This window comes from Lissotriton helveticus, chromosome 5_1, assembly GCF_964261635.1.
Source record: "Lissotriton helveticus chromosome 5_1, aLisHel1.1, whole genome shotgun sequence".
NCBI lineage: Eukaryota > Metazoa > Chordata > Amphibia > Caudata > Salamandridae > Lissotriton > Lissotriton helveticus.
In genome coordinates this window covers 272175984-272196910 of record NC_136065.1, presented here as the reverse complement: position 1 = coordinate 272196910, position 20927 = coordinate 272175984, and the positions used below count along the sequence as shown (strand labels likewise).

At 45.6% G+C, this 20927-nt stretch overlaps 1 protein-coding gene across 4 annotated transcripts in view; it reads right to left on the bottom strand.

Annotated features, from left to right (window-relative positions):
- The window catches only part of C5_1H9orf43 (chromosome 5_1 C9orf43 homolog), a 217362-nt gene that overhangs the window by 112091 nt on the left and 84344 nt on the right, over positions 1-20927 (bottom strand). For all 4 annotated transcript variants that reach the window (XM_078642191.1, XM_078642189.1, XM_078642192.1 and 1 more), the window contains exon 6: positions 1767-1866. In XM_078642191.1, coding sequence (XP_078498317.1) covers positions 1767-1866 — 100 coding nt within the window. The remainder of the gene's footprint in view (positions 1-1766; positions 1867-20927) is intronic.

Sequence of the window (20927 nt, the reverse complement as noted above, 5' to 3'; positions counted from 1 at the left end):
GTGATATCAATGTATCTTACAGAATGTTTTGACTGCATTTTACTTTAAAGGTGAGTATAAAATACAAATACAACCAGCATCATGATAGCACGTGAGAAAAGTGTGTGCCTGATGTTTTAGCAGTTTCAGAAGATTAGAGGCTGAAGTAGGGAGGAGAGTGCACGAGGATTAGACAGTGAAAAGTGCAGTTTTAATGCTGCATTTAATGCTTATGGAAAGTTTTCAGACTTGTGTGGTAGGGGTTTCTATAGGTGGAATTTTTATTGAAACCCTCATGCATCCCCTCGGGCACACATACCCTGGATGACCAGTAAGGCTGTTACAGTCGCCTCCCCTCCCTCAGATGTCATTACATCAACTCTTGTTGATAAGAATGGGTCTCTCTGTGTTGGGGTGCTTAGCAGTTTCACAGTTAGATGCCGTGATTTTTTTCTGTCCCTCGCCAGGGTCACCCAGGTGGCTTGGGTTGGAGGATGGTTTGGGTTGGAGGTGGCCTTGCCCACTGGATTTTGTGGTTGTTTTCTGTTTTTTTTGGCTTGGGTCATCTGGGGCCTTTTCATCTGTAGGTCCAATTGCACGACTATAGTTAAGTATTTTTTATAACTTAAACCACTTCAATCATTAAGCCATAGTTTGAAGATTGAGCATTTACAGAACCCTTTTTGAAAATTTTTCTTTTATTTTTTTCTTCTTTTTAAACACTTGATTAACGAAAAAATTACAATACACTCAAACCATGAGCAAATGTTTCACAAGTTCAAAAACTAGTAATAAATAAAAAATTTAATTTCTTACTTTTCTATTATGTTGTATATAACATTTGTATTGAACTCAAACATATGATTTAGCATCAATAACTTAAAGCAGAGATACTTATTACTGAAACGGCAACTAAGAGGTTTGCAAAAGATTAAGCATGGACATCAAGACATAGGGACCAAATGGAATGGAAGGACATTTTATCATTTATCAGCCTGCAGCTGACTTTTTATAAGATTCGCTTGTATGCCAAATCAGTAATCCAATTGTCTATAGAAAGCTTATTTGAAGTTTTCCAGTAACAAAGGATTATTCTTTTAGAAATCAGCAGACTATGAGCAATCTAAAAAGTGCAAGACTTATCTGCGATAATAACAGAAGAAAGGTTATTCAGCAATAGCTCCAAAGGAGATAGCAGAAGATGCACATTTGAGATCAACTTTATCTTGGTAAAAATCTCCTTCAACCATTCGAGAATTAAATCACATCCGATGAACATATGACAGCAGCCTGGGTTATTTAATAATTATCTAACAGCAGGATTTAAATATTATTGTATATCAATTCGTAGGAACAGAATAGGGCCTCCGACATCTACGTCTTTTATTTAAGAAAGATACCGGATGTCTCTAGGGACTGCTCTATAAGGGACTGATGTCTGCTCTCCCATATACCCACACTAATTTTTCACTTAGGAGGTGCCACTCCTGGGCAGCTGCTGCTTTGCAAATGGTTGCTGATTAGCAAGGGCAGTTGGCAACATTTCAAAGCTTTGCAACTGCAGGAGAAGTGACAAAACTTGATATATTTGCCATCCCTATTTGCTTATCATTCACATCAACCACAATTTTGAGTAGCAGTTTGCAATGTCATAGCCTTACACTTTCTGGAGAGCAGGTTTGCTACGGTGAAATGCCTTCAATTCCTTAGGCCCAATATCCTAAGCTTGTGATTCTGAGAAGGAGATACTTCTGGAGAAGTCGGTTTCACAGAATTTGTCGACTCACCTTTTGAACTTTCCCCATTGAAACAAATCTTCGATTTCTTTGAAGCAATTTTTCAAACTCTCTGGCTGAGTTCAGACCTGGAAAATTTATTTTCCCCAAACTGAAAACACAGAACAATTAGAAGGATATAAGAAAGGGCACACTGAATTGAGATTAGGTGATATGCAAAAGTAAAATAGATTGTTTTCCTCTTTCAGTGCCTCCAGTTGATTCCCCTATAGCTTTATAAAAAAAGGTCTCAACAATGCTTATAGGGGTAGTTTGTACTCTTTTACATCATAGATACTATTCTTCACAAGATCATACATTTGCCACACTGGTCACAACCCTTCCTGAGGGTTTCACATGAGATCCAATGACAAAACATGACACTATAGATCTAGCATAAAATCTTCAGGAAGGACCATGGCAGACCTGAAAAACACATGTTGGGGGGGAGAGTAAAGGTTGTTTATGACCTGTCCAACGATCGGGGCGAGCAACAACGGACTTGTTTTAATTAAGGTTTTTGCAAATAATGTTTGGATTTTAACTTTTTCGAATAGACATCAGACATATCAGTCCTCGGCCACTGCTGCGAAACTATGATGAACTGGTGATATAGTTGGTGAAGTTTCAGTGCCCAATTCACAAAAAGCCTCTGCAGACATGGTGGAGGCTCTCCAGTCATGGTGGAGTCTACACACACACGGCGGAATCTCCACCCTGCATTTTCTCATTGTGCATATTCTGCCATAAGTGCAAGACTATGCCTTGACAGCAGAGCCCCTGCCATGACTACGGAGGCTCTTTGTGAATTGGGCCCACAGTGTGAAAAGTACAGATAGAATGCTTTAAAATATTAATAAAAAAATTCACATACAGAAGCTGAATCTAGAGCAGCCAGATATCAAAAAGACAAAATGTGCTCACAATAAAAGAATGCGAAATATGGGCTTAGAAAGTGTAAATGCAAGAAACACTACAGCAAACATAAAGTTAAGCAGATAGAACATTTATAGTGTTTCCATGAATGCTGCTCGGAGAGAAAATCAGCAGTCAACCAACTCAGATTTCTACCATAGATTGTGCAAGAGGATTCTAGATGTTGTAGTTGGATGTAAAGTTGGTTCTGGCCTGGAAGGTGAGGCAACCATTTAATTCAATTATTAACAGCGTAGAATTGTGAAAATATGCTTACGGTGGACCCAATGTGAAGAGCTGGAGCAAAGAACCAATTTAAACAACCACTTAAACAATTCAGATCCCTTATCAAATGATGCCGCCAGTGTTCCTTTTTAGGGTGCTTCGAGACCTGTTGTATATGCTTTGTGGGCTTACAGCCTTCCCACTGCTTTTCATCTGTTTGTATCTGTGTCCTTTAAAGATCCTTGCTTGCTAGTGGTCAATCCTTCCCCTTTGTCCCTCCTTTTTGTCTTTCGTTTCCTGCTAAGGAGCACGGACTAAGTACGGTATATTTAAGCACTGGTTGTTTATCTGTATGTTTGGGGGACAATTTATTTCCTTTGTTTCCTGCCTGTGTTTCAGTGGGTGTGTGTTCAGCTCAGGCACCTGAAGCTACTTGCATTTTTTTGCAGCATTCGTCCATCCCAGCTCCTCCCATACCACTGACATTCTTTTGCATTCATCCCACCATTGTCATCGTCTCTCTGCAGCTCCTCGAACATCTGCTTCCCCATTAAACATTAACAAAATCCAGCTCTCAGGCTCAGCTTGAAATGGAGAGCAATTGGCATTAATTGTTGTGGCTTTAACTGTGCCCCCTTTAATTTCCTCGTCGGCCGTAGCTGGAAAAGACCAGCTGTTGTGCTGTGATGTGAGCTGCTGTGACAGGGGTGCTCTGCTGCTCGGTGACTGCAGGTGCACTCTCTCATCGGTCTAACTCTGGGAAGAGTGGGGGCCCTGGGGGCCAGGGGAGTCTGGCTGCACAAACACCGCGTGAGCCGTAATAAGGCTGGAGTACAGCTGTACTGGCACACAGGGCTCGGACGGGGAGGCTGTTTTGTAATTGTATTTTTTTCTCCTGCAAAATATTTCACATTCCGTGGCATACAGTTGGTACATCACATCTCCAAATTTACCTTGCTGGAGTTCTCGCACAATAATTATATGACATTTTTTATTTGGCGCTCAACTGCAGATACTTGAGCACTAGGTGGAGGTTTTTTTTTTAACAATCCGTTCACATACTACACTAAGGCAGCAACACATGGGTGACTATAATACTGTCTTTAAATGCTCCAGCTGAAGTGTAATGCAGTGAGTCTCCAGTGCTATGAAACCAAAGCTGGGTATACAGCTAAGTAATCCCTTCTGCCAGGGTAGCCACTGCCTGAAAGAAATGCAAATGTGCACAAGTTAATCTGCAAATGTTTAGGGTAATCTAGAAATGTAAAGGACACACCCCTATTGGCCTTAATTGGTCAAATCACTTGAAGCTTGTGATGACAAAGATTTACTGGTAGTGCAAAGAGGTAACAACTAAGCTGTGAAGTGCGTGCTTTCAATTGAAATTGTATTTATATAGCGCTTACTATCCCTGACTAGTTATAACATTTAGTTGCTTGCTAGAATGCAAATACCTTTTCCAGGAAAAGGTCAAAGGGTACATACATTGTGAGGTGTTAATGGAGCGACCCTCATTGTGTTTGTGTGTTCCTCTTCCTCAAGCATTAGTCTACCACCGGTGAAGTCTCCTTATTTATGAGCGTTCCAATCAATAAGGCCATGAGAGATTGATTCCAGGAGCTATTCCTATGTTTGTGACAAAACCTGATCCAGTCCTTTACAGAAGTGGGCAGCAATTCTCCAGTAACTTTGTGAGCGGGGACTCAGTGGACACATCGTGGACGTTGTTCGGGAGGGGTGCGGGCTTCTGATGGTGTCATTTATTGACTAGGGAAGGAGACAGACACTCTTAATTGAATTTCCCTGGGGGGTTGCAGGCTATCATCTGACGGAGGGGGCGGCAATGTAAGTTGTCAGTGTGTGGGCAGAATGGTTTACAGTGATGACGCCAGGCTAATGGCCCAAGAAGTATAAAGGATTAGCCCTTTTGGAGGCACAGTTCACCATAATCCCTAATGTCCACTTACTAAAAGTCTAAGACAGTGCCATAAAATAAAGTGGATTTTGGAGGTTTCCTCAGGGACTTTTGCAACACTAGGGTTTTTTGTTCCGCTGTTTGGGGTTTTCCTTCTGTTTGTGCGCACTGTCTGTACTTCATACCTAAATAACACTTTGTGTCGCCGTCAGTCAGATTTTAATTCCTCCCCCCAAAAAATGTAGTTTATCTCAAACTGAAAATACATACTAAAGTAGTTTTCTCTAACAGATAGCTTTGCATTAGACGCACATACTTTTAATTTGAACTGTATGTTTAAGACTTTTGTTGTGAATACAAGTGACCAGTTGGTTTGGAAGAAAATTGGTGATAAGTGTACAAATATACTTATTGTATTCTGTGCTCAACGGAGACATGCTTGAGTACACTTTAGTTCAACTGCAGTGTTACAATCGGGCGTTATTTCACAGGCTTTGAAGGGATGTAACGCAAAGTGAACGCTTACAGGGATAGAACTTAAGCTTGCACAGGTCGAAGCAAGGTGCCTTGAGCAGCTATACTTGATTTTTATTGGAATGAAAGACATGGGCTCAGACCTACAAGTAATGTGTGATCTAATCAGGTAATTTACCATATAAAGATGTATTCACTGTGCAAGAAGAAGAGTAGTGACGTCACAAGAACGTAAGATATTATTGTTTGTATATATTGGCGTACTTGAAAGGCAAGTTCCACAACTGGTGCGTGGCATCCACAGAATGCCACTGATACAGTTCAACCACACAACACAAGCCCACTGTGACACAAAGTTAGACTCCTGAAGCATTCATCATTTCCCACTTAGTACCATGACCACACGGGTCTTGGTATCCAAAAGAAATTTGAAGATGTGCCTTTGCAGTCTAATTGAATTCTGAAAGATGCACTTTCTCCAAAAATACTGAGTAACATCCATGTTGGGCTGATAGAGCACTCTCCCTTAATCTGTATATATTACAGAGAGTGTCAGAAAGGCACGCATGTCTCTAGCCCCTACCAAGTGCTTAATTTGTGCCGATGGATTCCGTTGCTTGGCACCGGCATTTAGTTGTCCACACTGGCACTTATGACCGTCTGCCACATGGTGGTACTATTTGTCTAATTTAGAAATCATCACAACAATATTTGTTTAATATATTCCAATATGTATTTTAAACAACTAATACCTGCCTCCTAAGCCATTCTTATAGCTTTGGGGATGGACATTAACATATTAGCTGATTGCCTGCACTTCAGTTTCCTGAGTTTCCTTTCAGGAGCCTCACTGAGACCCAGTCCAATCCACCCCACTCTACCACAATCCACCACACTCTACCACAATCCAATCAACCCACCACACTCCATTCCACCCCACTCCACTCTAATGCACCCCTGTCCAGTTCAACCAACCCTCCTCCACTCCACTCAAATTCACCCCACTCCAAACTACCTTACTCTAATCCAATTCGCCCCAATCCAATGCACCCAAACAGATCTAATCCACCCCAATCCAATCCACCTCAGCCTACTCCAATCCAATCCACTCTATACAGTCCACTCACTCCAATCTGCCCCACTTCACTCAATCCAACCCACTCTACCCCAATCTACTCCAATCCACCCCACTTCATCAATCCACTCCACCCTACTCCACCTCACCCCACTACACTTCACTCCACTCCACTCTACGGCTCTCTACCCTATACAACTGCACTCTATGACACTCTCTGCCACTGAACTACTGACCTAACCTCCCCTCAACTCAACTGTTCCACACTCTACTACCCTACTCCACTCTACGACACTAGTCCAACAAATTCAGTCTACAATACTCTACTTTAGGACACTCTACGCCACTAACTTTTAGCCATGCTGAACAGCAGCCACACTTGTATACAACATGGCAAAAACACATTGCCAGAGCCAATAGCTCTTATATAGGCAAGACCGGTTGGCTTTGCTAATGCTGGCTCTTCTTTTTTGTCCCCTCCAGTGAAGTGTCTATGGTGGTCTAGGGCAGAACTGAGAAGTCAGTAGCTCCCTAAATCCTGCCCTTGCTCGTAGATGCACCTGCAGCTGGCTCAGCTGATGCTCAGAAATGACCTTCACCGAAAGAGGATTCTCTACTGACTCTCTTGTATTTTGGTAGACATCTTTTGACGGTAGGAGCATTTCTGCAAAGTGTGGAAATCCTGTAGGCAGACCACAGGGTAGACTGCTGCAATGTTTATATTTGGTTGAAGCCCCAAGCGGCACCATTTGAATAATAGAAACTTGACAAACAACGTATACACGATGTGCGTGTTCCCATTTGGAGGAGAAATTTGGAATAAAGAAAAAACTATGGATTACTATGGATTAATGCAGGATCAAAAGGTTAGAATATAGGTACAGCCCAATGTGGCAGTTTAGCTGTGCTTTTCTGGGGACTGGAGACAGTCCCACTTCTTCACGCAATGTTTATATTGCCACATGAAGGATACTTTAAAAACAGTTAAGGCATTATGGCTGTGAAGACCAAGATAACACATCCCTCTGAAAAACTACTGGGAATGGCGAAAAGATGTTGAATAAAGAAAGGGACAGCATCCATCTGAGAAATGTTCAATATATTTAAGCTAAAAACTTTACAGAGAACAGCTTTCAGGTATTCTATTTTTGCAGAGCAAAGAAATTAATTATTGACTGTTAAAGCTGATAGTAAGGTCACCCAATAGTCTTTTGGACCCTTTAATAATGTTAAAAATCTCTAGACGTGAGGGGTACCAGAGTGCGTCGGCCTAGACGGCGTCAAAATGAGATCACTTCCTACTACCTACCCCTGCTCAATATATGTAAAATAATATCCTTTTTCTGGGGCCATCATTAGTCCTGTAAGATATTGGAGTATTAGTTGAGGAGATTAAGAACCCACCTCAAATAATAATCGCAGTCCTTGTCAGGGTGAAGTATAAAAGTTACTAAATTAACTTGTGCTTAAACCTCTAGTAGCTTAGCAAAAAGCAGGCAGGCTTAACTTACAGGAAATGTGTACGGTATTTATCTAGCACTCAAACAGTGATAAAGTTAAAACACAACACGAGAAAAAATACTAAATAGATTAGAAAAATAGAGTACATATTAATAAATAAAAAGACATCAAAATCCAACAAGCAGGACAGGATATTTGAATTCTTAAAGTATGAATTAAAAATAGCACAAAAAGCACAATGGTTACTGGTTGCGCTAGACTGGGTCAATGTCAAAAGTTATGGCCGACCGATATGAAGTGCGGGTCGGATACAGGGACCAATTTCCTCCCAGTGACAAGCTTACTTTCTTATGTAGAAATCTTTAGGGTGGTAAAGTGGTCTTTCACAGGTTGCTGGTGTGACAAGCTACGCGCTGGGTCCAAAGCGGAGCTTGATGGCAGCTGGCTGTTGAAGAACAGGGTCCTGGCGCAGTCGTCGATGAAGGCTATAAAGCTCAGAGAGGTTGAGGTCAGTGCCCCGGGATACCTCTATGTTGATAGGCTACTGCTCTGGTTCAGTTCCAATGAAGACCTCTACGTTTGGACTTAGACACTTTCATGGAAATCAGATCTTCTTCAGCGGGGCAAACCAGCAAGCTGAGGCTGACCAGTGAATCGCTGTTGACAGCTGCAGCTTCAACGGTAGTCCTGGTCTCTGATGGTTCTCCATGGAGAAAATTGGCAAAAAGATTCCAAATCCCAGATCTTTTAGCCTGGGGACAGGAGGAGTACACTCTACCACCAGCCAAAGGTTCAGGATCTGGGGGAGGGAGTGGTACTGGTCAGCTGGGCAGGAAAGGCCTCTGGAAGTTTGTTGTGTCGCTGTAGCTCAAATCAGAGATCAGCCAACTGACCCTTCTGGGGTCCTGGGTTCAAGACAGACAGATCCTGTCTTCCTTCAGGTTCTTCAGACAGAAGGGCAGTCCTTCTTCTGATTCTCCATAGGTCCAAGAGTGATCTGATAACAGGTTCTGAGGTTGCCACTTTTATACTCAGTGCCAGCCTATGGTAGGGGGTAATTCCTTTGTCCACCCCCTAAATCAGTTCTGGTCGGTTTTTCCTATCCCTTTGGGTCTGGAGCCCCCCTGTCTTTAGGGACAAAGGCAAGGCAGGCCTAGATATAAACTGCATCTGCCAGTGACAGGTAGGCACCCTTTGAAGTCTGGAAGGTGATAAGCACAGCCCCATAGCATCCTTTGAAGCTCAGGCAGGGCTGCGTACACCTCCTAGGCCTTCCTGTTCAGAAGAGGAACACACCTCCCCACACCCAAGGCCATTAGTCTCCTGTCTGGGATCAATACACATCTCATCCCAGGGGAGTCATTCACAGTCAGGGGACATTGAACACTGGCAGGAAAAGTCCTTTTGCTTTAGGCAGAGAAACTGCAACTTTCCAAAAGTGCCATTTCTAAAATAGTAATATAAAATCCAACTTGAACATTAAGTTGAACTTTTGAACTTGAAGTTTGATTTTAAATTAGTGTATGAGCCATGAATTATGGTTCAAACTGCACCTAAACTAAATGTATTGCTTTAAAGGTTGTTATAATGTAACCCAGTGTTTTCCTATGGAAGATCCAGGGTACATAAGAAATTAAATATACATACCTTACTTTTTAAATACATACTTCCTGACCTATGGGCATTAAATCCGACCTTGTCCGTGACTTATAGGTATTAAAGAGGAGTAAGGTTTAAGCCTGGCAAAATGTTTCTTTTGCCAGGGCGAAATGGCAATTTAAAACTGCACACTAAGGATATTAGGGCAGGCATGGAGACATGTTTTACAGGGCTACTATAGTGGGTGGCACAATGAGTGCTGCAGCCCACTAGTATTATTTAACTTACAGGACCTAGAAACATACAGTAGCATACACTAGGGACTTATAAGTAAAATAAGTGTGCCAATCATTTGTTTGCCAATTTTACCATGTTTAGAGAGGAAAGCACAAGCATTTACAAGCATTTTATCACTGATTAGCAGGGGTAAAGTGCAGAGTCCTATAGCCAACAAAAAAATGGGTTCAGCAAGAGAAGGCAAAGGTGGGGTGATCCTGCAGAAAGGGCAAATTTACAACAATCTTGAACAGACCTGCCTTGGTTCCCCCTCACTAGGTATTGCTAGAAAAGTATGCAGAAGCGCAATGTCTCCCATAGGGGTGTACATGACTCCAGGGTCTGCTGGCCCAGTCCATGCTTATCCGACCATTGGGATGCGCCCGCGACTCTGCCCTGTCAGATCTGACTAAACTGATCTGCTGTGCATGCAGCAATGGGTCAGCCCTGCGCAATGGGGGATGCCTCCCTCCCAAGCTGCTGCGGCATTGACGTACAGACTGTTGAAGCATTGGTGAGAAGTTGGCCTATACTGCTGCTTAGGTGCCTTGCCGAGTCTGCTGCGGATGTCGACCATGTGTGCCGACTGGGTAGGTGGCCATGCGCCTTCATTAGAAAAGGTCCCGTAGACCTGCTGTGCCTTGTCTTGTGAAGAAGCCCTAGCAATCCTTGAGGCTGCTGTTAGCCCTTGGCAGGATAGATCATTCCCTATATAATTTTGGGAGCAAGTATTCAAAGGCTGTAGGCGCTAGCGCACCTACCCATTTCTCAGCAGTGAGCGAACAGCTGCAACACTAGAACTCAATTTAAAGATTCGCTCACTACAGAAGGCATGAAAACAAAATTTTGGGGCTGCCCTGACACGCAGTAGTAAATCTCCTTTTGGGAACTATTCAGGGATTTAAACTAAACAATGACTGAACACTCCAGTGACAGGGCATACTACTGCCACCCCACATGCTGTGGGGACATAAGACCGATCTTTAGTTGCCAGATTAGGGAAAAGAGGAGATAAACAAGCCAAGATTACCTTTGAGGCAACAAAGGCGACCAAAAGACACATGCAGGAAGAGGAAGCAACACAAACTCCTGGATGCTCATACAGTGCAGACCCCAGCACCCCTGTTGATAGTAATGCACAGGAGTCTATAAATAATTGACAAGAAGACATCCAAGATAGACCGCATGCAGTATTGCTTGAACATATTCGTGGAGAGCATAGATGGCATGGAATGGCATTCTTCTGACACATAGGATGAATCAGCTACACAATCTAAAACTCTACAGCAACTTGAAAAACTAATTTATGTCATGCATGCCAATAAGAAGGACTTAGAGTCTTCCTTGCGTCAAAACAATTTGTGCATTATGGAGCTATATGTTGAATAGATGCATACAAACATTTTTGGGGCAACAGCCGTCTCACACATGTTTATATAGAGCAAGCACATAGATTTTTGAATGCACACCCACCCCAGGGGCACCTACAAGGCACATCACTGCCTGAATACTAAATTACAGAGACAATGAGTGTCCCGAAAGGCATGTGATTTGAGCTATGAAGGTTCCAATGTTTACTGTTTTCTGGATTTCATAATTGACGTCCAAGTAGTATAGTGTACTTACATGTCTGACAAGAAATGCTTGCAGAAACTAGGGATTGAATATGCAATGGTTTACCCTACAAGGTTACGCATCAAACATAATGGGTCACAGTTCCTAAAGCAATGTTATCCTAACCGAAAAATAATTAATCAGACGTACCCCAATGGAGATAATTACCAACGCAAAAGGACAACTATCAAAACATGAAGGACAATGATTGTCTAGGGCACTGACATCATACCTCAATGACCAGTTAGATAACTGAAAGCTATCAAAATCTCACTGTTGAATTTCCCCTGTTAAGGTGTCATGGCCCGACTAGATACCTGTGACAATGGTCTATTGCGATCCCGATTTAGTTATCCAGCTAAATTATAACCTAGCCGTCTGGAAAATTAGGGATCAAGCCAAGCGCAGAAGTACACTCTCATTGGGGGGGCCAATTCCGGTGCTGAAGTTAGTATCCCTGTCCTGGCTACATTATTTATTCATTACACTATCCTTGCCTCTCTCAAAAGTCTTCTTAAATACGATATGTTCGGCCTTCTAGAGCTTTGTCTGGGTGTGAGAATGCTCCAGGCTTAGCTGAGGGACACTGACACTCCCATATACCACAGAAAGACACTGCTCTTAATTTAGAGTCTTACTACTTGGTAGCTCAAGCTAAATACCTGTCTAATGGGATACATCATGAATTCGAAATACCGGCACATGAACTTGAACACGGCATGGAAGGGAAGGACCCCACTGACTACTGTCTTTGCTGGAAAACTAGTCAGAAAAGGGGGTGGTGATGAACAGAGTGTCTGAATTAAGCAGACCACTCTTACCCAGTCCAAAGATCAGGGCTTGATCCATCACCGTTATTTAGCTCACTGCCCCATCCCAGCTCAGAACCTGGCTATATGCAAATTAGTCTGTCCCTGGCCCAGTGCATCATGGGAACAGGGCAGACCAAACTACCAAGCCAATTCTTCACCAGAAAGGATACAAGCTACCAGGGACCGGTTTCTGGCATTTCAGCCTCGTCGGCCCGGCTTGCTTGAATCCTGATGGAGCAGTGAGCAAGGGACTCATGTCTGAGTATACCCTGCCACACCTATAGTGGCCAAAAACGATTCAGAAAAGGGGGTGGTGATGAACAGAGTGTCTGAATTAAGCAGACCACTCTTACCCAGTCCAAAGATCAGGGCTTGATCCATCACCGTTATTTAGCTCACTGCCCCATCCCAGCTCAGAACCTGGCTATATGCAAATTAGTCTGTCCCTGGTCCAGTGCATCATGGGAACAGGGCAGACCAAACTACCAAGCCAATTCTTCACCAGAAAGGATACAAGCTACCGGGGACCGGTTTCTGCCATTTCAGACTCGTCGGCCCGGCTTGCTTGAATCCTGATGGAGCAGTGAGCAAGGGACTCATGTCTGAGTATACCCTGCCACACCTATAGTGGCCAAAAACGATTCAGAAAAGGGGATGGTGATGAACAGAGTGTCTGAATTAAGCAGACCACTCTTACCCAGTCCAAAGATCAGGGCTTGATCCATCACCGTTATTTAGCTCACTGCCCCATCCCAGCTCAGAACCTGGCTATATGCAAATTAGTCTGTCCCTGGCCCAGTGCATCATGGGAACAGGGCAGACCAAACTACCAAGCCAATTCTTCACCAGAAAGGATACAAGCTACCGGGGACCGGTTTCTGGCATTTCAGCCTCGTCGGCCCGGCTTGCTTGAATCCTGATGGAGCAGTGAGCAAGGGACTCATGTCTGAGTATACCCTGCCACACCTATAGTGGCCAAAAACGATTCAGAAAAGGGGGTGGTGATGAACAGAGTGTCTGAATTAAGCAGACCACTCTTACCCAGTCCAAAGATCAAGGCTTGATCCATCACCGTTATTTAGCTCACTGCCCCATCCCAGCTCAGAACCTGGCTATATGCAAATTAGTCTGTCCCTGGCCCAGTGCATCATGGGAACAGGGCAGACCAAACTACCAAGCCAATTCTTCACCAGAAAGGATACAAGCTACCGGGGACCGGTTTCTGGCATTTCAGCCTCGTCGGCCCGGCTTGCTTGAATCCTGATGGAGCAGTGAGCAAGGGACTCATGTCTGAGTATACCCTGCCACACCTATAGTGGCCAAAAACGATTCAGAAAAGGGGGTGGTGATGAACAGAGTGTCTGAATTAAGCAGACCACTCTTACCCAGTCCAAAGATCAGGGCTTGATCCATCACCGTTATTTAGCTCACTGCCCCATCCCAGCTCAGAACCTGGCTATATGCAAATTAGTCTGTCCCTGGCCCAGTGCATCATGGGAACAGGGCAGACCAAACTACCAAGCCAATTCTTCACCAGAAAGGATACAAGCTACCGGGGACCGGTTTCTGGCATTTCAGACTCGTCGGCCCGGCTTGCTTGAATCCTGATGGAGCAGTGAGCAAGGGACTCATGTCTGAGTATACCCTGCCACACCTATAGTGGCCAAAAACGATAGAGAAAAGGGGATGGTGATGAACAGAGTGTCTGAATTAAGCAGACCACTCTTACCCAGTCCAAAGATCAGGGCTTGATCCATCACCGTTATTTAGCTCACTGCCCCATCCCAGCTCAGAACCTGGCTATATGCAAATTAGTCTGTCCCTGGCCCAGTGCATCATGGGAATAGGGCAGACCAAACTACCAAGCCAATTCTTCACCAGAAAGGATACAAGCTACCGGGGACCGGTTTCTGGCATTTCAGCCTCGTCGGCCCGGCTTGCTTGAATCCTGATGGAGCAGTGAGCAAGGGACTCATGACTGAGTATACCCTGCCACACCTATAGTGGCCAAAAACGATTCAGAAAAGGGGGTGGTGATGAACAGAGTGTCTGAATTAAGCAGACCACTCTTACCCAGTCCAAAGATCAGGGCTTGATCCATCACCGTTATTTAGCTCACTGCCCCATCCCAGCTCAGAACCTGGCTATATGCAAATTAGTCTGTCCCTGGCCCAGTGCATCATGGGAACAGGGCAGACCAAACTACCAAGCCAATTCTTCACCAGAAAGGATACAAGCTACCGGGGACCGGTTTCTGGCATTTCAGCCTCGTCGGCCCGGCTTGCTTGAATCCTGATGGAGCAGTGAGCAAGGGACTCATGTCTGAGTATACCCTGCCACACCTATAGTGGCCAAAAACGATTCAGAAAAGGGGGTGGTGATGAACAGAGTGCCTGAATTAAGCAGACCACTCTTACCCAGTCCAAAGATCAAGGCTTGATCCATCACCGTTATTTAGCTCACTGCCCCATCCCAGCTCAGAACCTGGCTATATGCAAATTAGTCTGTTCCTGGCCCAGTGCATCATGGGAACAGGGCAGACCAAACTACCAAGCCAATTCTTCACCAGAAAGGATACAAGCTACCGGGGACCGGTTTCTGGCATTTCAGCCTCGTCGGCCCGGCTTGCTTGAATCCTGATGGAGCAGTGAGCAAGGGACTCATGTCTGAGTATACCCTGCCACACCTATAGTGGCCAAAAACGATTCAGAAAAGGGGGTGGTGATGAACAGAGTGTCTGAATTAAGCAGACCACTCTTACCCAGTCCAAAGATCAGGGCTTGATCCATCACCGTTATTTAGCTCACTGCCCCATCCCAGCTCAGAACCTGGCTATATGCAAATTAGTCTGTCCCTGGCCCAGTGCATCATGGGAACAGGGCAGACCAAACTACCAAGCCAATTCTTCACCAGAAAGGATACAAGCTACCGGGGACCGGTTTCTGGCATTTCAGCCTCGTCGGCCCGGCTTGCTTGAATCCTGATGGAGCAGTGAGCAAGGGACTCATGTCTGAGTATACCCTGCCACACCTATAGTGGCCAAAAACGATTCAGAAAAGGGGGTGGTGATGAACAGAGTGTCTGAATTAAGCAGACCACTCTTACCCAGTCCAAAGATCAGGGCTTGATCCATCACCGTTATTTAGCTCACTGCCCCATCCCAGCTCAGAACCTGGCTATATGCAAATTAGTCTGTCCCTGGCCCAGTGCATCATGGGAACAGGGCAGACCAAACTACCAAGCCAATTCTTCACCAGAAAGGATACAAGCTACCGGGGACCGGTTTCTGGCATTTCAGCCTCGTCGGCCCGGCTTGCTTGAATCCTGATGGAGCAGTGAGCAAGGGACTCATGTCTGAGTATACCCTGCCACACCTATAGTGGCCAAAAACGATTCAGAAAAGGGGGTGGTGATGAACAGAGTGTCTGAATTAAGCAGACCACTCTTACCTAGTCCAAAGATCAGGGCTTGATCCATCACCGTTATTTAGCTCACTGCCCCATCCCAGCTCAGAACCTGGCTATATGCAAATTAGTCTGTCCCTGGCCCAGTGCATCATGGGAACAGGGCAGACCAAACTACCAAGCCAATTCTTCACCAGAAAGGATACAAGCTACCGGGGACCGGTTTCTGGCATTTCAGCCTCGTCGGCCCGGCTTGCTTGAATCCTGATGGAGCAGTGAGCAAGGGACTCATGTCTGAGTATACCCTGCCACACCTATAGTGGCCAAAAACGATTCAGAAAAGGGGGTGGTGATGAACAGAGTGTCTGAATTAAGCAGACCACTCTTACCCAGTCCAAAGATCAGGGCTTGACCCATCACCGTTATTTAGCTCACTGCCCCATCCCAGCTCAGAACCTGGCTATATGCAAATTAGTCTGTCCCTGGCCCAGTGCATCATGGGAACAGGGCAGACCAAACTACCAAGCCAATTCTTCACCAGAAAGGATACAAGCTACCGGGGACCGGTTTCTGGCATTTCAGCCTCGTCGTCCTGGCTTGCTTGAATCCTGATGGAGCAGTGAGCAAGGGACTCATGTCTGAGTATACCCTGCCACACCTATAGTGGCCAAAAACGATTCAGAAAAGGGGGTGGTGATGAACAGAGTGTCTGAATTAAGCAGACCACTCTTACCCAGTCCAAAGATCAGGGCTTGATCCAGCACCGTTATTTAGCTCACTGCCCCATCCCAGCTCAGAACCTGGCTATATGCAAATTAGTCTGTCCCTGGCCCAGTGCATCATGGGAACAGGGCAGACCAAACTACCAAGCCAATTCTTCACCAGAAAGGATACAAGCTACCGGGGACCGGTTACTGGCATTTCAGCCTCGTCGGCCCGGCTTGCTTGAATCCTGATGGAGCAGTGAGCAAGGGACTCATGTCTGAGTATACCCTGCCACACCTATAGTGGCCAAAAACGATTCAGAAAAGGGGGTGGTGATGAACAGAGTGTCTGAATTAAGCAGACCACTCTTACCCAGTCCAAAGATCAGGGCTTGATCCATTACCGTTATTTAGCTCACTGCCCCATCCCAGCTCAGAACCTGGCTATATGCAAATTAGTCTGTCCCTGGCCCAGTGCATCATGGGAACAGGGCAGACCAAACTACCAAGCCAATTCTTCACCAGAAGGGATACAAGCTACCGGGGACCGGTTTCTGGCATTTCAGCCTCGTCGGCCCGGCTTGCTTGAATCCTGATGGAGCAGTGAGCAAGGGACTCATGTCTGAGTATACCCTGCCACACCTATAGTGGCCAAAAACGATTCAGAAAAGGGGGTGGTGATGAACAGAGTGTCTGAATTAAGCAGACCACTCTTACCCAGTCCAAAGATCAGGGCTTGATCCATCACCGTTATTTAGCTCACTGCCCCATCCCAGCTCAGAACCTGGCTATATGCAAATTAGTCTGTCCCTGGCCCAGTGCATCATGGGAACAGGGCAGACCAAACTACCAAGCCAATTCTTCACCAGAAAGGATACAAGCTACCGGCTCCCTTGCTCATTGCACCATCAGGATTCAAGCAAGCCAAGCCGACGACGCCTGAAATGGCAGAAACCGGTCCCCAGAAGCTTGTTTCCTTCCCAGTATAAGAATTGGCTTGGTAGTTTGGTTTGCCCTGTTCCCATCATGCACTGGGACAGGAACAGACTAATTTGCATATAGCCAAGTTCTGAGCTGGGATGGTGCAGTGAGCTAAAAAACGGTGATGGATCAAGTCCTGATCTTTGGACTGGGTAAGAGTGGTCTGCTTAATTCAGGCACTCTGTTCATCACCACCCCCTTTTCTGAATCATTTTTGTCCACCATAAGCGTGGAAGGGTATACTCAGATGTGAGTCCCTTGCTCATTGCACCATCAGGATTCAAGCAAGCCGGGCCGACGACGCCTGAAATGGCAGAAACCGGTCCCCGGAAGCTTGTTTCCTTCCCAGTATAAGAATTGGCTTGGTAGTTTGGTTTGCCCTGTTCCCATCATGCACTGGGACAGGAACAGACTAATTTGCATATAGCCAAGTTCTGAGCTGGGATGGTGCAGTGAGCTAAAAAACGGTGATGGATCAAGCCCTGATCTTTGGACTGGGTAAGAGTGGTCTGCTTAATTCAGGCACTCTGTTCATCACCACCCCCTTTTCTGAATCATTTTTGTCCACCATAAGCGTGGAAGGGTATACTCAGATGTGAGTCCCTTGCTCATTGCACCATCAGGATTCAAGCAAGCCGGGCCGACGACGCCTGAAATGGCAGAAACCGGTCCCCGGAAGCTTGTTTCCTTCCCAGTATAAGAATTGGCTTGGTAGTTTGGTTTGCCCTGTTCCCATCATGCACTGGGACAGGAACAGACTAATTTGCATATAGCCAAGTTCTGAGCTGGGATGGTGCAGTGAGCTAAAAAACGGTGATGGATCAAGCCCTGATCTTTGGACTGGGTAAGAGTGGTCTGCTTAATTCAGGCACTCTGTTCATCACCACCCCCTTTTCTGAATCATTTTTGTCCACCATAAGCGTGGAAGGGCATACTCAGATGTGAGTCCCTTGCTCATTGCACCATCAGGATTCAAGCAAGCCGGGCCGACGACGCCTGAAATGGCAGAAACCGGTCCCCGGAAGCTTGTTTCCTTCCCAGTATAAGAATTGGCTTGGTAGTTTGGTTTGCCCTGTTCCCATCATGCACTGGGACAGGATCAGACTAATTTGCATATAGCCAAGTTCTGAGCTGGGATGGTGCAGTGAGCTAAAAAACGGTGATGGATCAAGCCCTGATCTTTGGACTGGGTAAGAGTGGTCTGCTTAATTCAGGCACTCTGTTCATCACCACCCCCTTTTCTGAATCATTTTTGTCCACCATAAGCGTGGAAGGGTATACTCAGATGTGAGTCCCTTGCTCATTGCACCATCAGGATTCAAGCAAGCCGGGCCGACGACGCCTGAAATGGCAGAAACCGGTCCCCGGGAGCTTGTTTCCTTCCCTGTATAAGAATTGGCTTGGTAGTTTGGTTTGCCCTGTTCCCATCATGCACTGGGACAGGAACAGACTAATTTACATATAGCCAAGTTCTGAGCTGGGATGGTGCAGTGAGCTAAAAAACGGTGATGGATCCAGCCCTGATCTTTGGACTGGGTAAGAGTGGTCTGCTTAATTCAGGCACTCTGTTCATCACCACCACCTTTTCTGAATCATTTTTGTCCACCATAAGCGTGGAAGGGTATACTCAGATGTGAGTCCCTTGCTCATTGCACCATCAGGATTCAAGCAAGCCGGGCCGACGACGCCTGAAATGGCAGAAACCGGTCCCCGGAAGCTTGTTTCCTTCCCAGTATAAGAATTGGCTTGGTAGTTTGGTTTGCCCTGTTCCCATCATGCACTGGGACAGGAACAGACTAATTTGCATATAGCCAAGTTCTGAGCTGGGATGGGGCAGTGAGCTAAAAAACGGTGATGGATCAAGCCCTGATCTTTGGACTGGGTAAGAGTGGTCTGCTTAATTCAGGCACTCTGTTCATCACCACCCCCTTTTCTGAATCATTTTTGTCCACCATAAGCGTGGAAGGGTATACTCAGATGTGAGTCCCTTGCTCATTGCACCATCAGGATTCAAGCAAGCCGGGCCGACGCCGCCTGAAATGGCAGAAACCGGTCCCCGGAAGCTTGTTTCCTTCCCAGTATAAGAATTGGCTTGGTAGTTTGGTTTGCCCTGTTCCCATCATGCACTGGGACTAGAACAGACTAATTTGCATATAGCCAAGTTCTGAGCTGGGATGGTGCAGTGAGCTAAAAAACGGTGATGGATCAAGCCCTGATCTTTGGACTGGGTAAGAGTGGTCTGCTTAATTCAGGCACTCTGTTCATCACCACCCCCTTTTCTGAATCATTTTTGTCCACCATAAGCGTGGAAGGGTATACTCAGATGTGAGTCCCTTGCTCATTGCACCATCAGGATTCAAGCAAGCCGGGCCGACGACGCCTGAAATGGCAGAAACCGGTCCCCGGAAGCTTGTTTCCTTCCCAGTATAAGAATTGGCTTGGTAGTTTGGTTTGCCCTGTTCCCATCATGCACTGGGACAGGAACAGACTAATTTGCATATAGCCAAGTTCTGAGCTGGGATGGTGCAGTGAGCTAAAAAACGGTGATGGATCAAGCCCTGATCTTTGGACTGGGTAAGAGTGGTCTGCTTAATTCAGGCACTCTGTTCATCACCACCCCCTTTTCTGAATCATTTTTGTCCACCATAAGCGTGGAAGGGTATACTCAGATGTGAGTCCCTTGCTCATTGCACCATCAGGATTCAAGCAAGCCGGGCCGACGACGCCTGAAATGGCAGAAACCGGTCCCCGGAAGCTTGTTTCCTTCCCAATATAAGAATTGGCTTGGTAGTTTGGTTTGCCCTGTTCCCATCATGCACTGGGACAGGAACAGACTAATTTGCATATAGCCAAGTTCTGAGCTGGGATGGTGCAGTGAGCTAAAAAAAAAAAATAATAAATAAAAAAAAAAAAGTAAAAAAAACGGTGATGGATCAAGCCCTGATCTTTGGACTGGGTAAGAGTGGTCTGCTTAATTCAGGCACTCTGTTCATCACCACCCCCTTTTCTGAATCATTTTTGTCCACCATAAGCGTGGAAGGGTATACTCAGATGTGAGTCCCTTGCTCATTGCACCATCAGGATTCAAGCAAGCCTGGCAGACGACGCCTGAAATGGCAGAAACCGGTCCCTGGAAGCTTGTTTCCTTCCCAGTATAAGAATTGGCTTGGTAGTTTGGTTTGCCCTGTTCCCATCATGCACTGGGACAGGAACAGACTAATTTGCATATAGCCAAGTTCTGAGCTGGGATGGTGCAGTGAGCTAAAAAACGGTGATGGATCAAGCCCTGATCTTTGGACTGGGTAAGAGTGGTCTGCTTAATTCAGGCACTCTGTTCATCACCACCCCCTTTTCTGAATCATTTTTGTCCACCATAAGCGTGGAAGGGTATACTCAGATGTGAGTCCCTTGCTCATTGCACCATCAGGATTCAAGCAAGCCGGGCCGACGACGCCTGAAATGGCAGAAACCGGTCCCCGGAAGCTTGTTTCCTTCCCAGTATAAGAATTGGCTTGGTAGTTTGGTTTGCCCTGTTCCCATCATGCACTGGGACAGGAACAGACTAATTTGCATATAGCCAAGTTCTGAGCTGGGATGGTGCAGTGAGCTGAAAAACGGTGATGGATCAAGCCCTGATCTTTGGACTGGGTAAGAGTGGTCTGCTTAATTCAGGCACTCTGTTCATCACCACCCCCTTTTCTGAATCATTTTTGTCCAC